Source organism: Crocuta crocuta, unplaced genomic scaffold (genome assembly GCF_008692635.1).
Source record: "Crocuta crocuta isolate KB4526 unplaced genomic scaffold, BGI_CrCroc_1.0 scaffold3, whole genome shotgun sequence".
NCBI classification, from domain to species: domain Eukaryota; kingdom Metazoa; phylum Chordata; class Mammalia; order Carnivora; family Hyaenidae; genus Crocuta; species Crocuta crocuta.
This window is the reverse complement of record NW_027529934.1, coordinates 12,724,275-12,739,980: the sequence shown is the minus strand read 5'-3', so window position 1 is coordinate 12,739,980 and position 15,706 is coordinate 12,724,275. Positions and strand designations below refer to the sequence as shown.

At 37.1% G+C, this 15,706-nt stretch overlaps 1 protein-coding gene across 1 annotated transcript in view; it reads left to right on the top strand.

The window, feature by feature from the left end:
* Nucleotides 1-15,706, top strand: part of AXDND1 (axonemal dynein light chain domain containing 1) — an 89,462-nt gene that overhangs the window by 18,488 nt on the left and 55,268 nt on the right. The window contains exons 8-10 of the mRNA XM_077763088.1: nt 877-1,005; nt 8,703-8,843; nt 9,537-9,641. Of these exons, the coding sequence (XP_077619214.1) occupies nt 877-1,005; nt 8,703-8,843; nt 9,537-9,641 (375 nt within the window). The remainder of the gene's footprint in view (nt 1-876; nt 1,006-8,702; nt 8,844-9,536; nt 9,642-15,706) is intronic.

The window sequence follows — 15,706 nt, the reverse complement described above, 5'->3', positions numbered from 1 at the left end:
TTTTAGAGTAAGCTGGTGACATCATGCCTCTTTATCACCAAACATTTCAAGGTATATTTCCTACAGATAAGGGCATTCTCTTACATACCCATAATATAGTTATCAAAGTTAGGAAATTTAACATTGATGTGATAATATTACCTGTCCATATTCAAATTTCAAGTTATCAATTCTCCCTATAATGGTTTTTGTAGCTATTTACCCCTCTGTTTCAGGACTCCAAGATCACATAGTTCTTTTATTTATTTATCTAGAAACATTTTGTTTTAATGCTTATTCATTTTTGAGAGAGAGACAGAATGTTAGTGGGGGAGGGGCAGAGAGAGAGAGAGGGAGACACAGAATCTGAAGCAGGCTCCAGGCTCTGAGCTGTCAGCACAGAGCCAAATGCGGGGCTCAAATTCACAAACCATGAGTTCATGCCATGAGCTGAAGTCAGAGGCTTAACCAACTGAGCCACCCAGGTGCCCCCTGATAGTGCTGTTAGCTGTGTTCTTTTAGACAACTTATAATCTGAAACAGTTCTTCGTTTTTCTTGACCATGATATTTGGAAGACCAGACTCCAGTTAACCCTTAGAATGTTCTTCAGATTTGGTTTGATGTGTACTTATGATTAAGATTAGGGTTACATACTTTTGTCAGGGATGATATAGAAGCAATACAGTGACACCAGGGCACCATATAAAGAGGTACATGACTAAACATAGATTTTTAAAAATAATATATCATTTGTGTGTATATATTTACAAAGAAAAATATAAGTGAAATAAATTATCAAGGTGTTTCTAAGACATTCACATTCAGGAGGTGTTTACCTCCTAAAATTGTTTTTTACTGACATGACTGTAAAAAACACTGACGATATTCCTTGTTTTCTGCCAGATGCACAAACTACTGCATATACTGAAGAAGGAACAGACTATTTACAATACAGTATTTCATGAACTTATTCGACAAGTCAGTGTGGACTGTGCAGATAGAGGAGAACTACTGTCCAAAATCAGGCTAGAGCCTTTATTGGAACATTCTGGTTTCTTTTTGAGTTTTCTTTTACAATTATGTTTAGATCTGTTTTTGAAAAAAATCACAAGAATTCCCGTCTGTATCCTATTGGTAACAAGGAACTGAATTGCATTTCTCTTATTTTTGCTATAGTAAAAATATAATAGCTGAGAACTTCCTTAAGGTGATTTCTGTTGGAATGTTTGATACCATATTCTTTTATGATTGGGAGTGAAGTGCCATGTGAAATACTGAAAAAAGTATAGATTTTGGAGACAGACTGATCTGGTTTCAAATCATCATCTAGATGTGTGACCTTGGTAAAAGTGTGAGTCTTAGTTTTCTCATCTGTAAACACAGGTAATAACTACTGTGAACATTTTTATTTGCCTGCCTGTTCATTCATCAGTCAGTGATGTCTGATGAGTGTCTGTGTCAAGCCTTAAGATGCTTCATAGATTGTCATGAGGTTAAATGAGAGCACAGAAATAGATGATCAGTACATATAATTATTATAGACGATCATGATAAATACTGTTGTCATATGCTTCTTAGGACAGTGGTACTTTAGAAAAAGCTGGAAGGAATAGTGGAATTAGAGTACTGGATTCAAATTATGTATCTACAGCTTACTTGCCATGGAACCACAAGCAAATTATTAGATTTTCTCTGAATGTTTCCCCTGAATGAGAATTAATAACATAAATTTGCCCTATTTGCCTGCTGTCTGATTTATGGAAACTGAGTCCTCCTATCTGATGGTGCTGAGAAATGAGGAGTAAAGCCATTGATAAGAAGCTGGTCAAGATTAGATACTAAGGAGTAAGTTCTTGGAGCACCTCAGGAGCTGGGGAATGCATATTAGAATGAGGACAGGGACAGCTGAAGTTTGAGTTGTCATCTAAGAACAAAGCCTGGAGGGGTGGATGAGGAAGCGATGTAAAGGAGCTAGATGACTAAGTGTGGATCCAGACCTTCCGCGTGTGAGGAGTAGGGGTGAGTGGGAGGGACTCTTCCTGCTGATTTCAAGAGCTAGCTGCTAGGGGCCGACATCAGGCGGGGCTCTGTCCCAGGAAGTCTGACAGAAAGGGACAGGCAGACAAATCAAAACCAAAATCATTTAAGAACAGTTGAGTCACCAGGGAGACAAAAATATTAACTCCAGAGTACCAGATTTAGGATCAGAGTCAAGGGTTTATAATAAAGTTGGGAGTTAAGAATATAAAGTAGGTGATGGGGCACCTGGCTGGCTCAGTTGGTAAGGCCATGTGACTCTTGATCTTGGGGTCATGAGTTCAAGCCCCATGTTGGGGCTTTAAACAAATAAATATATACATACATAAATAGAAAGTGTACATGAGTGTGGAATATTCTAAAAAAAAATTTTTTTTTGAGAGGGAGAGAGAGCAAGTGGAAGAGGAGCAGAGAGAGAGGGAGACACAGAATCTGAAGCAGGCTCCAGGCTCTGAGCTGTCAGCACAGAACCTGATCTGGGGTTCGAACTCACGGACCGCGGGATCATGACCTGAGCTCGTCAGAGGCTTAACCGACTGAGCCACCTAGGCGCCCCGGAATATTCTTTCCAAAAATAATACAAAGTAGAGTTTAGGCTAATTGCTGCAAATATTCATGATGCTTCTGTGGAATAGTGAAACACTCAGTAGGTTTGGAATAATCTAGTGGCCAGCATTTTGTTGTGATAGGAGGTCTTTTGAAGCAGGGCTCACCTTCATTAGGGAGGACTGTGGTTGTTCTGAGCCTGGTATCTTAAAAGAGTTTTCCTGCTTCATAAGGTTGTTGCGAGGATCCAATAGAAGTCCCCAGGGAATGGTAACACCATGCATACCATCAGCCTCTGACTTCCTCTCTCTGCATGTTACTATAGCTCTCTGCTCCTGCTCTCATTAAGTGCTTTTTGATCAGCTTGTGTGTCTCTGCTTTTCATGTAACTGCCTCTGAGGCCTGCTGTAGCAGAAGGAAGTTTTCACGTACAACAGAGTTTCATAATAACATTTTTTTATAGGGGAGTAATAATTCCCAGATTGGACATGAGCTGAATAAGATTCTCACATTATTAAGAATTAGAGCTGCTGCTGTAATCTTTTTGGTTGACACTATAAATATCTTTGGTTGCAGACACCTGACAATTTTTCGGTTGTTGTTATTTTTATTTTTTTACAATATTTTATTATGGAAATTTCCACATATCTGTAAAACTGGAAACAATTTTAATGTGAGCACACACATACCCACTATCTAGATTCTGCCATTAACATTTTACTCTATTTATTTATCACTTGTCTATCCATTTAGTCATCCTTTTATCCATCCACCAATTTTATGTCCTTCAAAGTAAATTGCTGACCTCAGTGTATCTCCCCCTTCTTTGTCATGTATATCATTAAGCAGACAGAATTCATTATTTATTTACCTTTTTTCCATTTTGAGTAAAATTTACATGTATTGAGAAACACAAATCTTGTCTGCCTTTGTTGACTTTTGACAAATACATTTATATAATCAAATATATGTATTTGCGTATATCTTATCAAAATATAATCTTATCAACTTTTATCAAGATATGGAGAATTACCATCAGCCCACAAAATCCATTATGCTCTTTCCCAGTAAATGTCCACCTCCAATTCTCCAGAAGTTCTGACTTCTTTCCGTCTTAGAGTAGTTTCACCTATTTAGGAACTTCATATAAATGGGATCATAAAGCACATATTCAGTTAACCCTTGAACAACATAGGTTTGAACTTCACAGGTTCACTCATAGCAGATTTGTTATGGTACAGTACTGTAAATGTATTTTCTCTTCCTTATGGTTGTCTTAATGATGTTGTCTTTTCTCTAGCTTACTTTATTGTAAGAATACAGCGTATAATACATATAACATACAAATATGTGTTAATCAACTATTTATGTTGTTGGTAAAGCTTCTGGTCAACACTAGACTATTAGTAGTTAAATTTTCAGGGAGTCAAAAGTTTTTTGTGGCTTTTTAACTGTATGAGGGTGAGTGTCCCTAACCTCCACATTTTTCAAGAGTCAGCTGTGCTCTTTCACATAAGGTGTCTTTCACGTAGCATGTTTTTGAGATTCATCCATGTTGCTGCATATATTGATGGCTTGTTCCTTTTTATTGCTCAGTAGTATTCCATTGTATGAGTGGAACAAAAAACAGTTTTTTCATTCTCCTATTGATGGACACTGGGTTATTTCCAGTTTGAATAAAGCTACCATCAACATTCTTAAATGAATCTTTTCCTGCAAATGTATTTTCATATCTTGGCTAAATATGTATGATGGGATAAGTTAGGTTTAAGTTTATTTTTATAAGAAATTGTTATACCTTTTCTCAAAGTGGTTGCACCATTATATACTCCCACTAACAACATATGAGGGTTCTGGTTGTTGGCCATCTGTATGTATTTTTTGGAAAAGTGTCTATTTTGCCTATTTTTAAATTGTGCTGTTTCTTTGGTGTTAAGTTACATAGTTTCTTTATATATTTTGGATATTAGCCCCATGTGGATATTTCATTTGCATATTATCTCCCATTCAGTAGATTACCTTTTCTTTTGTTGGCGGTTTTCTTTGCTGTGCAAAAGCTTTTTATTTTGGTGTAGTCCCACTTACTTATTTTTGCTTTTGTTGCCCTTTTCTGAAGGGAGAGATCCAAAAAATATTGCTAAGACTGATGTCAGAGAGATTATGGCCGATGTTTTCTTTTAGACGTTGTTTTGGTTTCACGGCTCACATTTAAGCCTTTAATCCATTTTGAGTTGATTTTTATATATGATATGATATAAGAAAGTGGTCTACTTTCATTCCTTTCATTATGTTTGTCCAGTTTTCTCAATACCATTTATCAAAGAGATTGTATTTCCCCTGTAGTACAGCCTTATCTCCTTTGTCATAGATTAGTTGACTCTATAAGTGTGGGTTTATTTCTGGGCTCTCTGTTTTATTTCCTTCATCTATGTGTCTGCTTTTGTGTGTGGACCACACCGTTCTGATTACCAATGCATTGTAGTATAGTTTGAAATCTGGGAGTGTGATACCTTCAGCTTTGTTCTCTTTTCTCAAGATTGGTTTGGTTATTAGGGTCTTTTAAGGTTCCGTATGAATTTTAGAATTTTTTTGTTCTAGTTCTGTGAAAATTGTTGTTAACATTCTGATAGAGATTGCATTGAATCTGTGGATTGCTTTGGGTAGTAAGGACATTTTAATGATATTAATTCTCCTAGTCCATGAGTAGGATATATCTTTCCATTTGTTTGTGTTATCTTTAATTTATTTCATCAGTATCTTACAGTTTGCAGAGTATAGGTCTTTCACCTCCTTGGTAAAATTTATTACTACGTATTTTATTTTTAGTGAGATTGTAAAAGAGATTTTTTCTTTTTTTAATTAAAAATTGTTTTTGTTATTAAATGAAAAATTTTAAAGTTTATTTATTTTGAGAAAGAACGAGGGCATGGGCCGAGGGGCAGAGAGAGAGAGAAAGAATCTTAAGCAGGCTCTGCTTTTGTCACTATAGAGCCCAACACAGGCCTTGATCTCATGAACTGTGAGATTATGACCTGAGCCAAAATCAAGAGTCAGATAGATGCTTAACTGATTGAGCCACCCAGGCACCCCAAATGGGATTGTTTTCTTAATTTCTCTGTCTGCTAGTTTGTGATTAGTATATAGAAATATAACAGATTTCTGGCTATTAATTTTGTATCTTGCAAATTTGCTGAATTCATTTATTTTAAATATTTTGGTGGAGTCTTCAGGGTTTGCCATATATAGTATTATGTCATCTGCATATAGTGACAGTTTTATTTATTCCTTACCAGTTTGGATTCCTTTTATTTTTTGTTTCTTGTCTGATTGCTCTGGCTGGGGCTTCTAGTACTATATTGAATAATAGCGGTGAGAGTAAGCATCTTTGTCTTGTTACTGATGTTAGAGAAAATATTTCACCTTTTCACCATTGGGTATGTTAGCTGTGGGTTTGTTATAGATAGCTTTTATTATATTGAGTTATGCTCCCTCTATATAATTTTGTTGAGAGTTTTAACATGAAAGGATGTTGAATTTATCAAATATTTTTCTGCATTTATTGAGATGAACATTTGGATTTATCCTCTATTTTGTTAATATGGTGTATTATACTGATTGATTTGTGGATATTGACTCATTCTTCCATCCCTGGAATGAATCCCCCTTGATTGTGGTCAGTGATCCTTTTAATGTATTGTTGAACTTGGCTTGCTATTGTTTTGTTGAGGATTTTGGCATCTATGTTCATTAAGGATAATTGACTTCTGATTTTCTTTCTTTCTTTTTCTTCTTCTTTTTTTTTTTTTTTTGTGGTGTCTTTGGTTTTGCTATCAGGATAATCCTGTCTTTATAGAATGAATTTGAAGCAATTCCTTTTTTCTATTTTTTGGAATAGTTTGAGAATAGGTATTAACTCTTCTTTAAATATTTAGTAGAATTCACCTTTGTAACCATCTCATCCTGGACTTCTGTTGGTTTTGTGATTTTTGTTTAGTGAGTTAATTCAATTACAAGTAATTTGTCTGCTTAGATTTTCTATTTCTTCCTGATTCATTCTGGGATGATTGTATGTTTCCAGAAATTTATCCATTTCTTCTAGGTTGTTGAATTTGTTGGTAAATAATTTTTCCTAGTAGTCTCTTATAGTCCTTTGTATTTCTGTGGAGTCATTGTACCTTCTATTTCATTTCTGATTTTATTTATTTGAGTCCTCTCCTTTTCTTGATGAGTTTGGCTAAAGGTGTATCAAGGTGTGCTTTTCAGAGAAACACCTTTTAAGTTCACTGACCTTTTTTTTTCAGTTTATGTTTTCTTTTTTTAATTAAAAAATGTTTTTAAGGTTTATTTTTTTTTCTTTTTAAAAAATGTTTTATTTATTTCTGAGAGAGAGAGAGAGAGAGAGACAGCATGAGCAGGGGAGGGTCAGAGAGAGAGGGAGATAGGGAATCTGAAACAGGCTGTAGGCTCTGAGCTAGCCGTAAGTACAGAGCCTGATGCAGGGCTCGAACCCACGAACCCTAAGATCATGACCTGAGCCGAAGTCAGACACCTAACCGACTGAGCCACCCAGGCGCCCTGTATTTATTTATTTATTTTTTTGAGAAAGAGAGTGACAGAGTGCTAGCAGAGGAGGGGAAGAGAGAGAGAGAGAGACACATAATCTGAAGCAGGTTCCAGGCTCTGAGCTGTCAGCCCAGAGCCCGACATGGGGCTTGAACTTACAAACTGTGAGATCGTGACCAAGCCGAAGTCAGACACTTAACTGACTAAGCCACCCGGCGCCTGTGTGACTTTTTGTTTACATCTTTAGCTGTGAAAGTTCTGTTCTGCTACTCTTCTGGTCTTTCTCAGAGTAAGTTGTATTGTATGTAGTTGCAGCCTTGGTATGTGTATGGGAAGATGTGAGTTCAGAATCTTCCTACACTGCCATCTTACCCTCTCCACACAGTGTTGTTATTTTCACTGGGACAACAATGACCTTGGGTTTGCCTAGTGAATACTGATTACCACCTCCCACTTCATTCTTAGCTTACTGTATTTCTTTTATTGTTTTTGTTTGTTGCTCCTAGAGATTTCTGTTTTTTTCCTGCAAACCCAGTAATGCTTCAGAAAGTCTGCTGTGTCATGGATGTAGTTGTATTGTAATAAGAAGACCCTTCAGGGGTGACTGGGTGGCTCAGTTGGTTAAGTATTTGACTCTTGATTTTGATTCAGGTCGTGATCTCACAGTTCATGGAATCGAGCCTATGTAGGGCTTTGCACTGACAGTGTGGAGCCTGCTTCATATTTTCTCTTTCCCTCTCTCTCTGTCCCTTCCCCTCTCATGTGTGTGCTCTCTCTCTCTGTCTCTCTCTCAAAATAAATAAAGTAAAAAAAATTTTTAGAAGAAGATCCTTCAGAGTATTTGATCCCTATATTTTAGGAAGAGAAGTACTAAACAAGATGTTTTTAAAATAGACACCTCCCAACTGCTTAAGGATTTGAGCAAGGGCTGGATAATTCTTTCTGTTATGGGTGAGAGATTAAACTAAATGACCATTCCAACTGAAAGATTTTATAATTTAGTGGTCTCAAGCTTAGGATATAACACCTAGATCACTTTTAATATAAGTGAAAACTGCTAAGCATGGCATTTGAAATTTATCATTTGTAATCACTTCCAAATATTTGGTTTCCTTCAAAACGGAAAGAAATGACTTCTTTGTGTTTAAGTTCTTTGTTCATTTTTAAACAGTTGGTGTCTTTTTACATTTAACCAACTTGAGAAAAGTGGTTTTATTCATGAATTCAACTGTTTATAAAAACCCCATTCTATATAAATACTAAGCCATGGTTTCTATCCTCATAGAGTTTACAATTTAGAAGAAGAAATAAAAGAAGTCCTCACTTTGTTTTACATCTCAGATAGTATATTCCACATAATTATGATTCTGATTAAAATCCTCCACAATTCATTTACTATGTGAGCATGGCAAGAATACACAGATTAGATCCCTTTCTTTTCCTCTCTTGGTCTTCTCACATATCTTTTATGAGTGTCTATTCCTTTCCCTGACATTACTTTCTCTCTCACATATTTTCTGGCTCTTTTCTTCCTTTTCCTTTGCATGATACCTTGTTTTCTCTCTGTCTCATGCAGAGAGCGTTATGTACAAATGCTTGACCAAATTGCCCGGCAGATGATTGACTTCTACAAAGACATGGTAACTCAGCGAATAATGGACCAGCGCATTTTAGAAGAGTTGTACAATTTTAAGAATGTTATTGAAGAACTGACCAGGTAAAGTCTATGATTATCTTAAACGCAAAACACAGGCCAAAGCCACATCTTTAAAGAGAGTAAAAAACAGGGAAAGTAGAACGGTTAAAAGTGAGGACTCTCTTTTTTTCCCTTTGTTGGGGTTGAGGAAGAGAACAGAGAGGACTGGACATAGAGGTAGAGACATGGGTTACAAAGGTTAACACAAAACTAGGGCTACATGTATGTTTGATAGGGAGAAGACTCCTGTTCTCCTTCCAGGACTGAGATGTTAGATCTTAATCATGTTTACAGACAGTGCCACGATTATGGATGATAAGGTTTAAATCCCACAGAGGATAGGCATTAAGTAGCAATCAGGGTTAGTGATCATCTAAGCTTGTGTCAAGATCATCAGTGGCAAGAATGAGGAGGGTAAAATGGGCATGTCAGAGGGTAGGACAGAGCAGCCTGGTGGCCTTGCCTGTTAGCATCTGCCTTCTCTCCATTCTAGAGGGTCTCCCACATCATCTTTCTGCCCTTTCTAGCCACCCTGATTTCATTGCCAAACCTGCCAGAATTCCATCCAAAAGTATGCTGGATTTCTTGATTTGGTTTCTAAGGTGTAAAAACTAGGGAGAGATATACACGTAACTGAGAAGATTCCCGAGTATACAAATCCGATTTCCTGGAACTCTTCAACTATGAATGTAAAATTTCTCTGCTTTATTTCAGGGAGCTGTGTCTGGTTCGGGCACATGATATAAAATTAACAAAGGAAGCAGAGAAGGCCCACAGGGATTTGGCACAAGCTCTCTTAGATGCTGAAAAGAATGCTAAGTGAGTTACCAAATGTTAACCATTATGTCAGAGGCTTCACAGCTTATTTGAAGGAACAAAATTTTATAGAAACATTTGAAGTTTTTTATTACAACAGTGCCTGGAGGAGTTAATATACGTAAGGAACTTTTATATATATTAACTCCTCCAGGCATCGTTTAATACACATCCTGTAAATGTCGTCCTGTGTGAGTTTCCCCAGGGTGTATCCCTAGACGTGGGATTGCTAGGTCCCAGGCTGTGCACAGCCTTGTCTTGCTAGATGTTGCCAAATGCTCTACAAAGTAGTCGTGCCAGTACACTTTCCCGTTGGCGTGGGAGAGTTTCCATTTGTCCGTATTTTTTTTCAGTCTGATGGGTATGACTAGGTATCCGGTTTTATTTTGTTCGCTACTAATTTTTCTAATTAGTAGTATGAGTCTAGTTCCCTTTTTTAGATTTTAATGAATCTACTGTGATCTTAGTGTTTTATCCTATTTCAGGGGTTAGCACATTTTTTCTGTGAAGGGTCAGATGGTGAGATATGGTTTCTGATGCAGCTACTCAATCCACGCTGCCTTTGTAATGTGCGCCACTAGGGTGAAAAGGCAGGCAAGGGCAGTGCCAGAACGTGCCTGTGCTCCAATAAAACCATTTGCTGACCCTGAAATTTGAATGGAAAAAAAAAAAAATTTTCATGTGTCACAAAATACTGTTATTCTATTGCTTCTTTAACAATAAAATATATAAGAGTAAAATATGTAAAGAACTAAGAATCTAACATTCTTTGCTTATGTTCTATACAAAACACAAGGGGCAGGCTGTATTTCACCCACAGATTCTAGTCTGCTGACCTCTATTCTATTTCATTTTCTCTTAGAGTTCTGATTACTAGGAAACTCTTGGGTATATATCAAATGATAAATCTGATTGCATTTTGATTTTTTTATTTAACTGATTAAAAATAATTTTATTATACTACCATAGAAGCAGTATAGTGCTTTATAAGTAAAGTAGAAAATATAAGCAAGCAAAAATGGATTAAAAAATTATTACAGTTTCACCACCTATAGATTACCATTATACAGTCTTGGTGTATCTTTTTTTCTATGTACATGTGCACACATTCATTGTTTTAAACCAAAATTGTACTGCATATACTGTTCTACAGCCTGTTGGTTTTTTAGTCAACAGTCTACTTATTTCAGTAAAGTTTCACTTCATTAATTACCTAGATCATATTCAAAATTTCCCAGTTTTTTCCAAAAGGTATTTTACATTGGATTGTCCAAATCAGTATCCAGTCTACGGCCACACACTGTATCTTATTTTATATTCCTTATAATCCAGCATAATCTTCTGCTTTTTATGTGTGTGTGTATGCATTGAAGAGTGACTGGCATGTCAAGAAAAACACAAATGTATACAAAATCTAAATTCAAAAATATATTCTTACTTTTATTCTATTTTATTCCTTACTAGAATGAGAAGGATACCTTGATCATTTTTTTAATGTTTATTTATTTTGAGAGAGAGAGCACACACGAACATGGGTGGGGAGGGGCAGAGAGATAGAGGGAGAGAGAGAATCCCAAGCAGGCTCCATGCTGTCAGCACAGAGCCCAAAGTGGGGCTTGATCTCACAAACTGTGAGATCATGACCTGAGCCGAAATCAAAAGTCAGACACTTAACTGACTGAGCCACCCAGGTGCCCCACCTTGACCAGTTTTGTGCACCGAATGTACTGTTGTTTTCTGTAGCTGATTTACCCTGCTTGTCTTAGTAGATAACTATTCTATACTTTGTTCTCCATCCTTATTCATCTAATAGTATCTCACCATCCTCTTTCTGAGCTGATGAGCTTCCTTTCTAAAAAGTAGAAACAAGCAAGCAAACAAACAAAAAAGTAGAAGCAAACAGAAGAGAACTCAAGCTCTCACCCCTACATCTACCCACCCCCTGCATCTGTGCTCATACATTCTATCTTCCCATCTTTTACTGTGGATGAACTGTCTCTTCCCAAGGCCAGTCTTTCCACTTCTGTACTGTTACATCCCCACATATCTACTTGAGATATTTTCAGCAAATATTCCCTCTTTCTTCTCTATCTTTAATTTTTCCCTCTCCTCCCAATTAGTCCCATTAGTATACAAATAGGCTATAATTACACGAGTCTCAAAAACAAGAACTAAAAAACAAAAAGACTCCCAAGTCCCTTAGGACCGACCACATACATATCCCCTTCTAGCTATGGCCCCATTTCCCTGTCCCCCCACCCCCATTATAGCAATCTTCTTTAAAAAGTTGTCATACTCAGTATGTCAACTCCTGGTCCTTCCCTTTGTTACGTCTGAACCCACTCCCATCAGGCTTTCATTCCCCCAACCACATCAAAGTGCACTTGTCAAAGTGACCTGTGACTTTCATGTTGTTTAGTCTGAAGGTCACTTCTCAATTCTCATTTAACCTGACTCAACAGCAGCATCTGTCACAACTGGCCAGATGCTCTTACTTAAAACAATTTCTTTCCGTAGATTACAGTCTCCTAGTTTTCCTCTCCTTTACTGTCTGCTCCTTCTTACCGATACCCCTTGCAGGTTCTTTTTCATCTCACCAATTTCTAACCGGCAAAGTGCTTATTTCTTATTTCTGTGGTATCCATACTGGCTTCCTAAATTAATCTCTTCAGTTTCCTGGCTTCCAATGCCATCACCTGTATATACTCTTAGCTCACAAATATGTATCTATAGTTTCACCCTTCTTCACAAATCTGCACCCCTAGTTTCTTTTCCTCCTTGAACTCCAGACTTCTATATTCAACATCCTCAACACTCTGCTTAGATGCCTAACATTCCCAAACTCTTCTTTCCCCCAAACCTACTCCTTCCACATTCTTTTCCTCATTTCAGTTAATGGCAACTCCGTCCTTCCAGTTTCTGGGGCCAAAATGCTTGGAGTCATTCTCAATCCCTTTCTTTCCCTCACATCTCACACCTGTCCAGCAGCAAATTCTATCACCTCTCATTATCTACGCTGAACCCTCACCACTTTTATTTCGTGCCACCTGCATGCCTTGCCTGGGGTGTTGCGGTGACCTCCGAATCTCCTTTTTACTTCTGCTGTACACCACCGTGAGCTGCTCTCCACGCTCCAGCCAGTACTGTTGTCAAAAACCGACCTCTGTGCTCTGGAGCCAACATAGAACTCGAAGACAAAGGTTGGGGGTAAAGAGGAATGAGTTTTATTACTTTAAGGCAAAGGAGGTTAGAGCAGGCCTTCAAAGCTGTAGACCTGCCTGGGGTAAAAGGCTGATCCGGGTGGTTGTTGCTAGGAATCTGGTACGTGCTGCCGGCCATGTTCCTCATGCCTTCAAGGTGATCTCATGACTAACGCTGGCGTGGGTCATCTGAAACTTGTGACTAACTATCAGCATCGATACCAAGTTCCTGGAACAAAGGATTCTGTGGAAAAATAAGTGAAGGGGAAGAGAAGGCTTCAAGAATGAGGAAGAGAAAGATTTGTTCAGCTCAAAGTCAAACTTGCTGAAGCATTAGTACGTCCATCTTAATTTCCAACCATCTTTCCATTTCTGTGTGGTGTCAGTATGATCTATTAAAATTTGACTCAAATAAAATAATGTCATTCCTCTGTTCAAAATTCTGCAGCAGCTCCTCATCTTATAGTAAAAGGCCACGTTTTTAAAACGTGGCTTACAAGACTCATCCAACCAGAATTTCTCTGACTTCTACTTTATTTCAGACATGTCACCTTTGTGCTGTTCCTTGAACATACCAGACAGGCTCCCTTGGGTCCTGGAATTCTTTTTCCCAGAGAGCTCCCTATCTTCCTCCTTCCTTCCTTCAGACCTTTGTTCATCCCCCCAACCCATTTAAAACTGAGAGCATTTTGTGTTCTCAATCCCCTCTCCCTGATTTATTTTTATTTTTTGCTCTATCACTACTTAATATGTTTTCCTTTTTTCTTTATCTTTTCCAAATAAACTTTGTAAGGGTGAAGGTTTTGTTTTTGTTTGATTTTGTTTAGTTTTGAACAGTACCTCGCATACCGTAGACACTCAACAGATATCTGTTGAATGAATTTAAAAAATAAGCTAGAACTTCTTTTGTGCTAATGTTCATTATAGGAGTAAACCATCTAAAACCAGAGAGAAAGGGAAGGAGAAGGAAAAAGAAATCTCATTTTTTTAAAAAATTGATGTTTCTGAAGTGGGATTTTTTTTGTGATTAGAAATTTTTAGTAATACTTTTTAAAAAATAATAACGGATTATTTTATTGAAAATTAGGAAAAACGGAAACACATAGATGAGGAAATAGAGAGTATCTGTAATTCTTTCTCTCAGAGTTAACCACTATTCATATTTTGATGTATTTTCTTTTATCTATTTCCATATATTTTTTATATAAATGAGATAAAAAATGAGTATATAATTTTATCATTTGCGTTTCTCATGTTACAACATGAAAAGTTTTCCCATGCACCAAAGTATTAGCAACAACAGGATCTTTAATTAGCTAAGAGTATTTTCCTCATAGAGCCATTTATTTGGCCAGTCCCTTCTTGCTAGACATAGCGGTTGTTTCTGACTTTTTTTTCTTTTGCTATTTTATTTTATTTTATTTTATTTATTTATTTTTTCAAGAGAATATTAAATCGTTTATTGATTACACATGATAATGGACGATACACAAGCTTTAATCCCATCTATAATTTTATCTGATACCATGATTCAATTTAGATATATTGCATAGGATGTGCCAACAATCATATTAATAACCAAATAAACTCCAGGACTTTGCTTGGGTGACCCTTTTAACGGTGAACTCCAGGTCACAACACATTAACTGTCAGTTCAACCACACCAATGTTTGTGGAGACAATGGATTCTGTGCCCAAGCAGGTTGCAAATAAAATTTCAAATGGAACCTGGCATCACCCTGAAGGAATTCTAACTTCACACTGTTGGGGTAGTTTACCAAGATGGCTTTAGAGTAGACTAACTTTACACAGCACATTTAANAGACTCTGACTTAGACATGACGGCGGTGGGAGGGGAGACTTTATCGATGCTTACTCGGCGGCGTCCACGGGCAGAAAGCTTCTTTTGCTATTTTAAACAAGGGTTATTAGTTCCCTTTCCAAAATCAATGTCTAGCTTTCAGGCAGTAACATGCATAAATCTTAAGGGGATATAACTTGTTGAATTTTCATATGTATATTCACCCGTGTGACATGTAAGGTGATTAATTTTTCTTAGTTACTTAGAACAAGTGGACATCTCCAAATAGAGAAGGCTTTCCAGAAGTGATGCTGGTAGTTCCTGGCCTTCACCAATATTAAAAGAATTCTATGTTGGGGCGCCTGGGTGGCTTAGTCGGTTAAGCGTCCGACTTTCGCTTAGGTCATGATCNTCTCTCCCCAAAAAAAAAAAAAAAAAAAAAAAAAAAAAAAACATTTAAGAATTCTATGTCATCAGACTTTAATTCTAGTAGCAAAGTTAATATTCCATAGCAGGTGGTGTTTCAAATGGCTTGTGAAATGCTATCCCTTTACAGCTTCTGTGTTTGCATTTAATCTCACAAGTGCTTTTAATTCTAATTTAATTCTAAACTTCAGTGCAAGTTTGGAAGGAAAAGTTATGTTCTGGCAAACATGAAGAAAAAATAGTTAAGAAAAAGGTACTTAACTTGAATGAAGTTAATCTTAATCTTTTGGTTGGTTGATACAGAATTTCTTTAAATCTTAATTATATATAATTTAAAAGTATAGTGGCTCATAATTACTGGGCTTTGTGTTTCAAATATTTTAAATGTTTATTTATTTTTGAGAGACAGAGAGAGGAGCAGACACAGAATCTGAAGCAGGCTCAAGGCTCTGAGCTGCCAACACAGAGCCTGATACAGGGCTTGAACTCAAGAACTGCTAGATTGTGACCTGAGTCGAAGTCAAACGCTTCACTGATTGAGCCACCTAGGTGCCCCTGGACTTTGTGTTTTCAGTGAAGATGCCTAATTCAGGGTGCCCGGGTGGCTCAGTCAGTTAAGCATCAGACTATTGGTTTTGGCT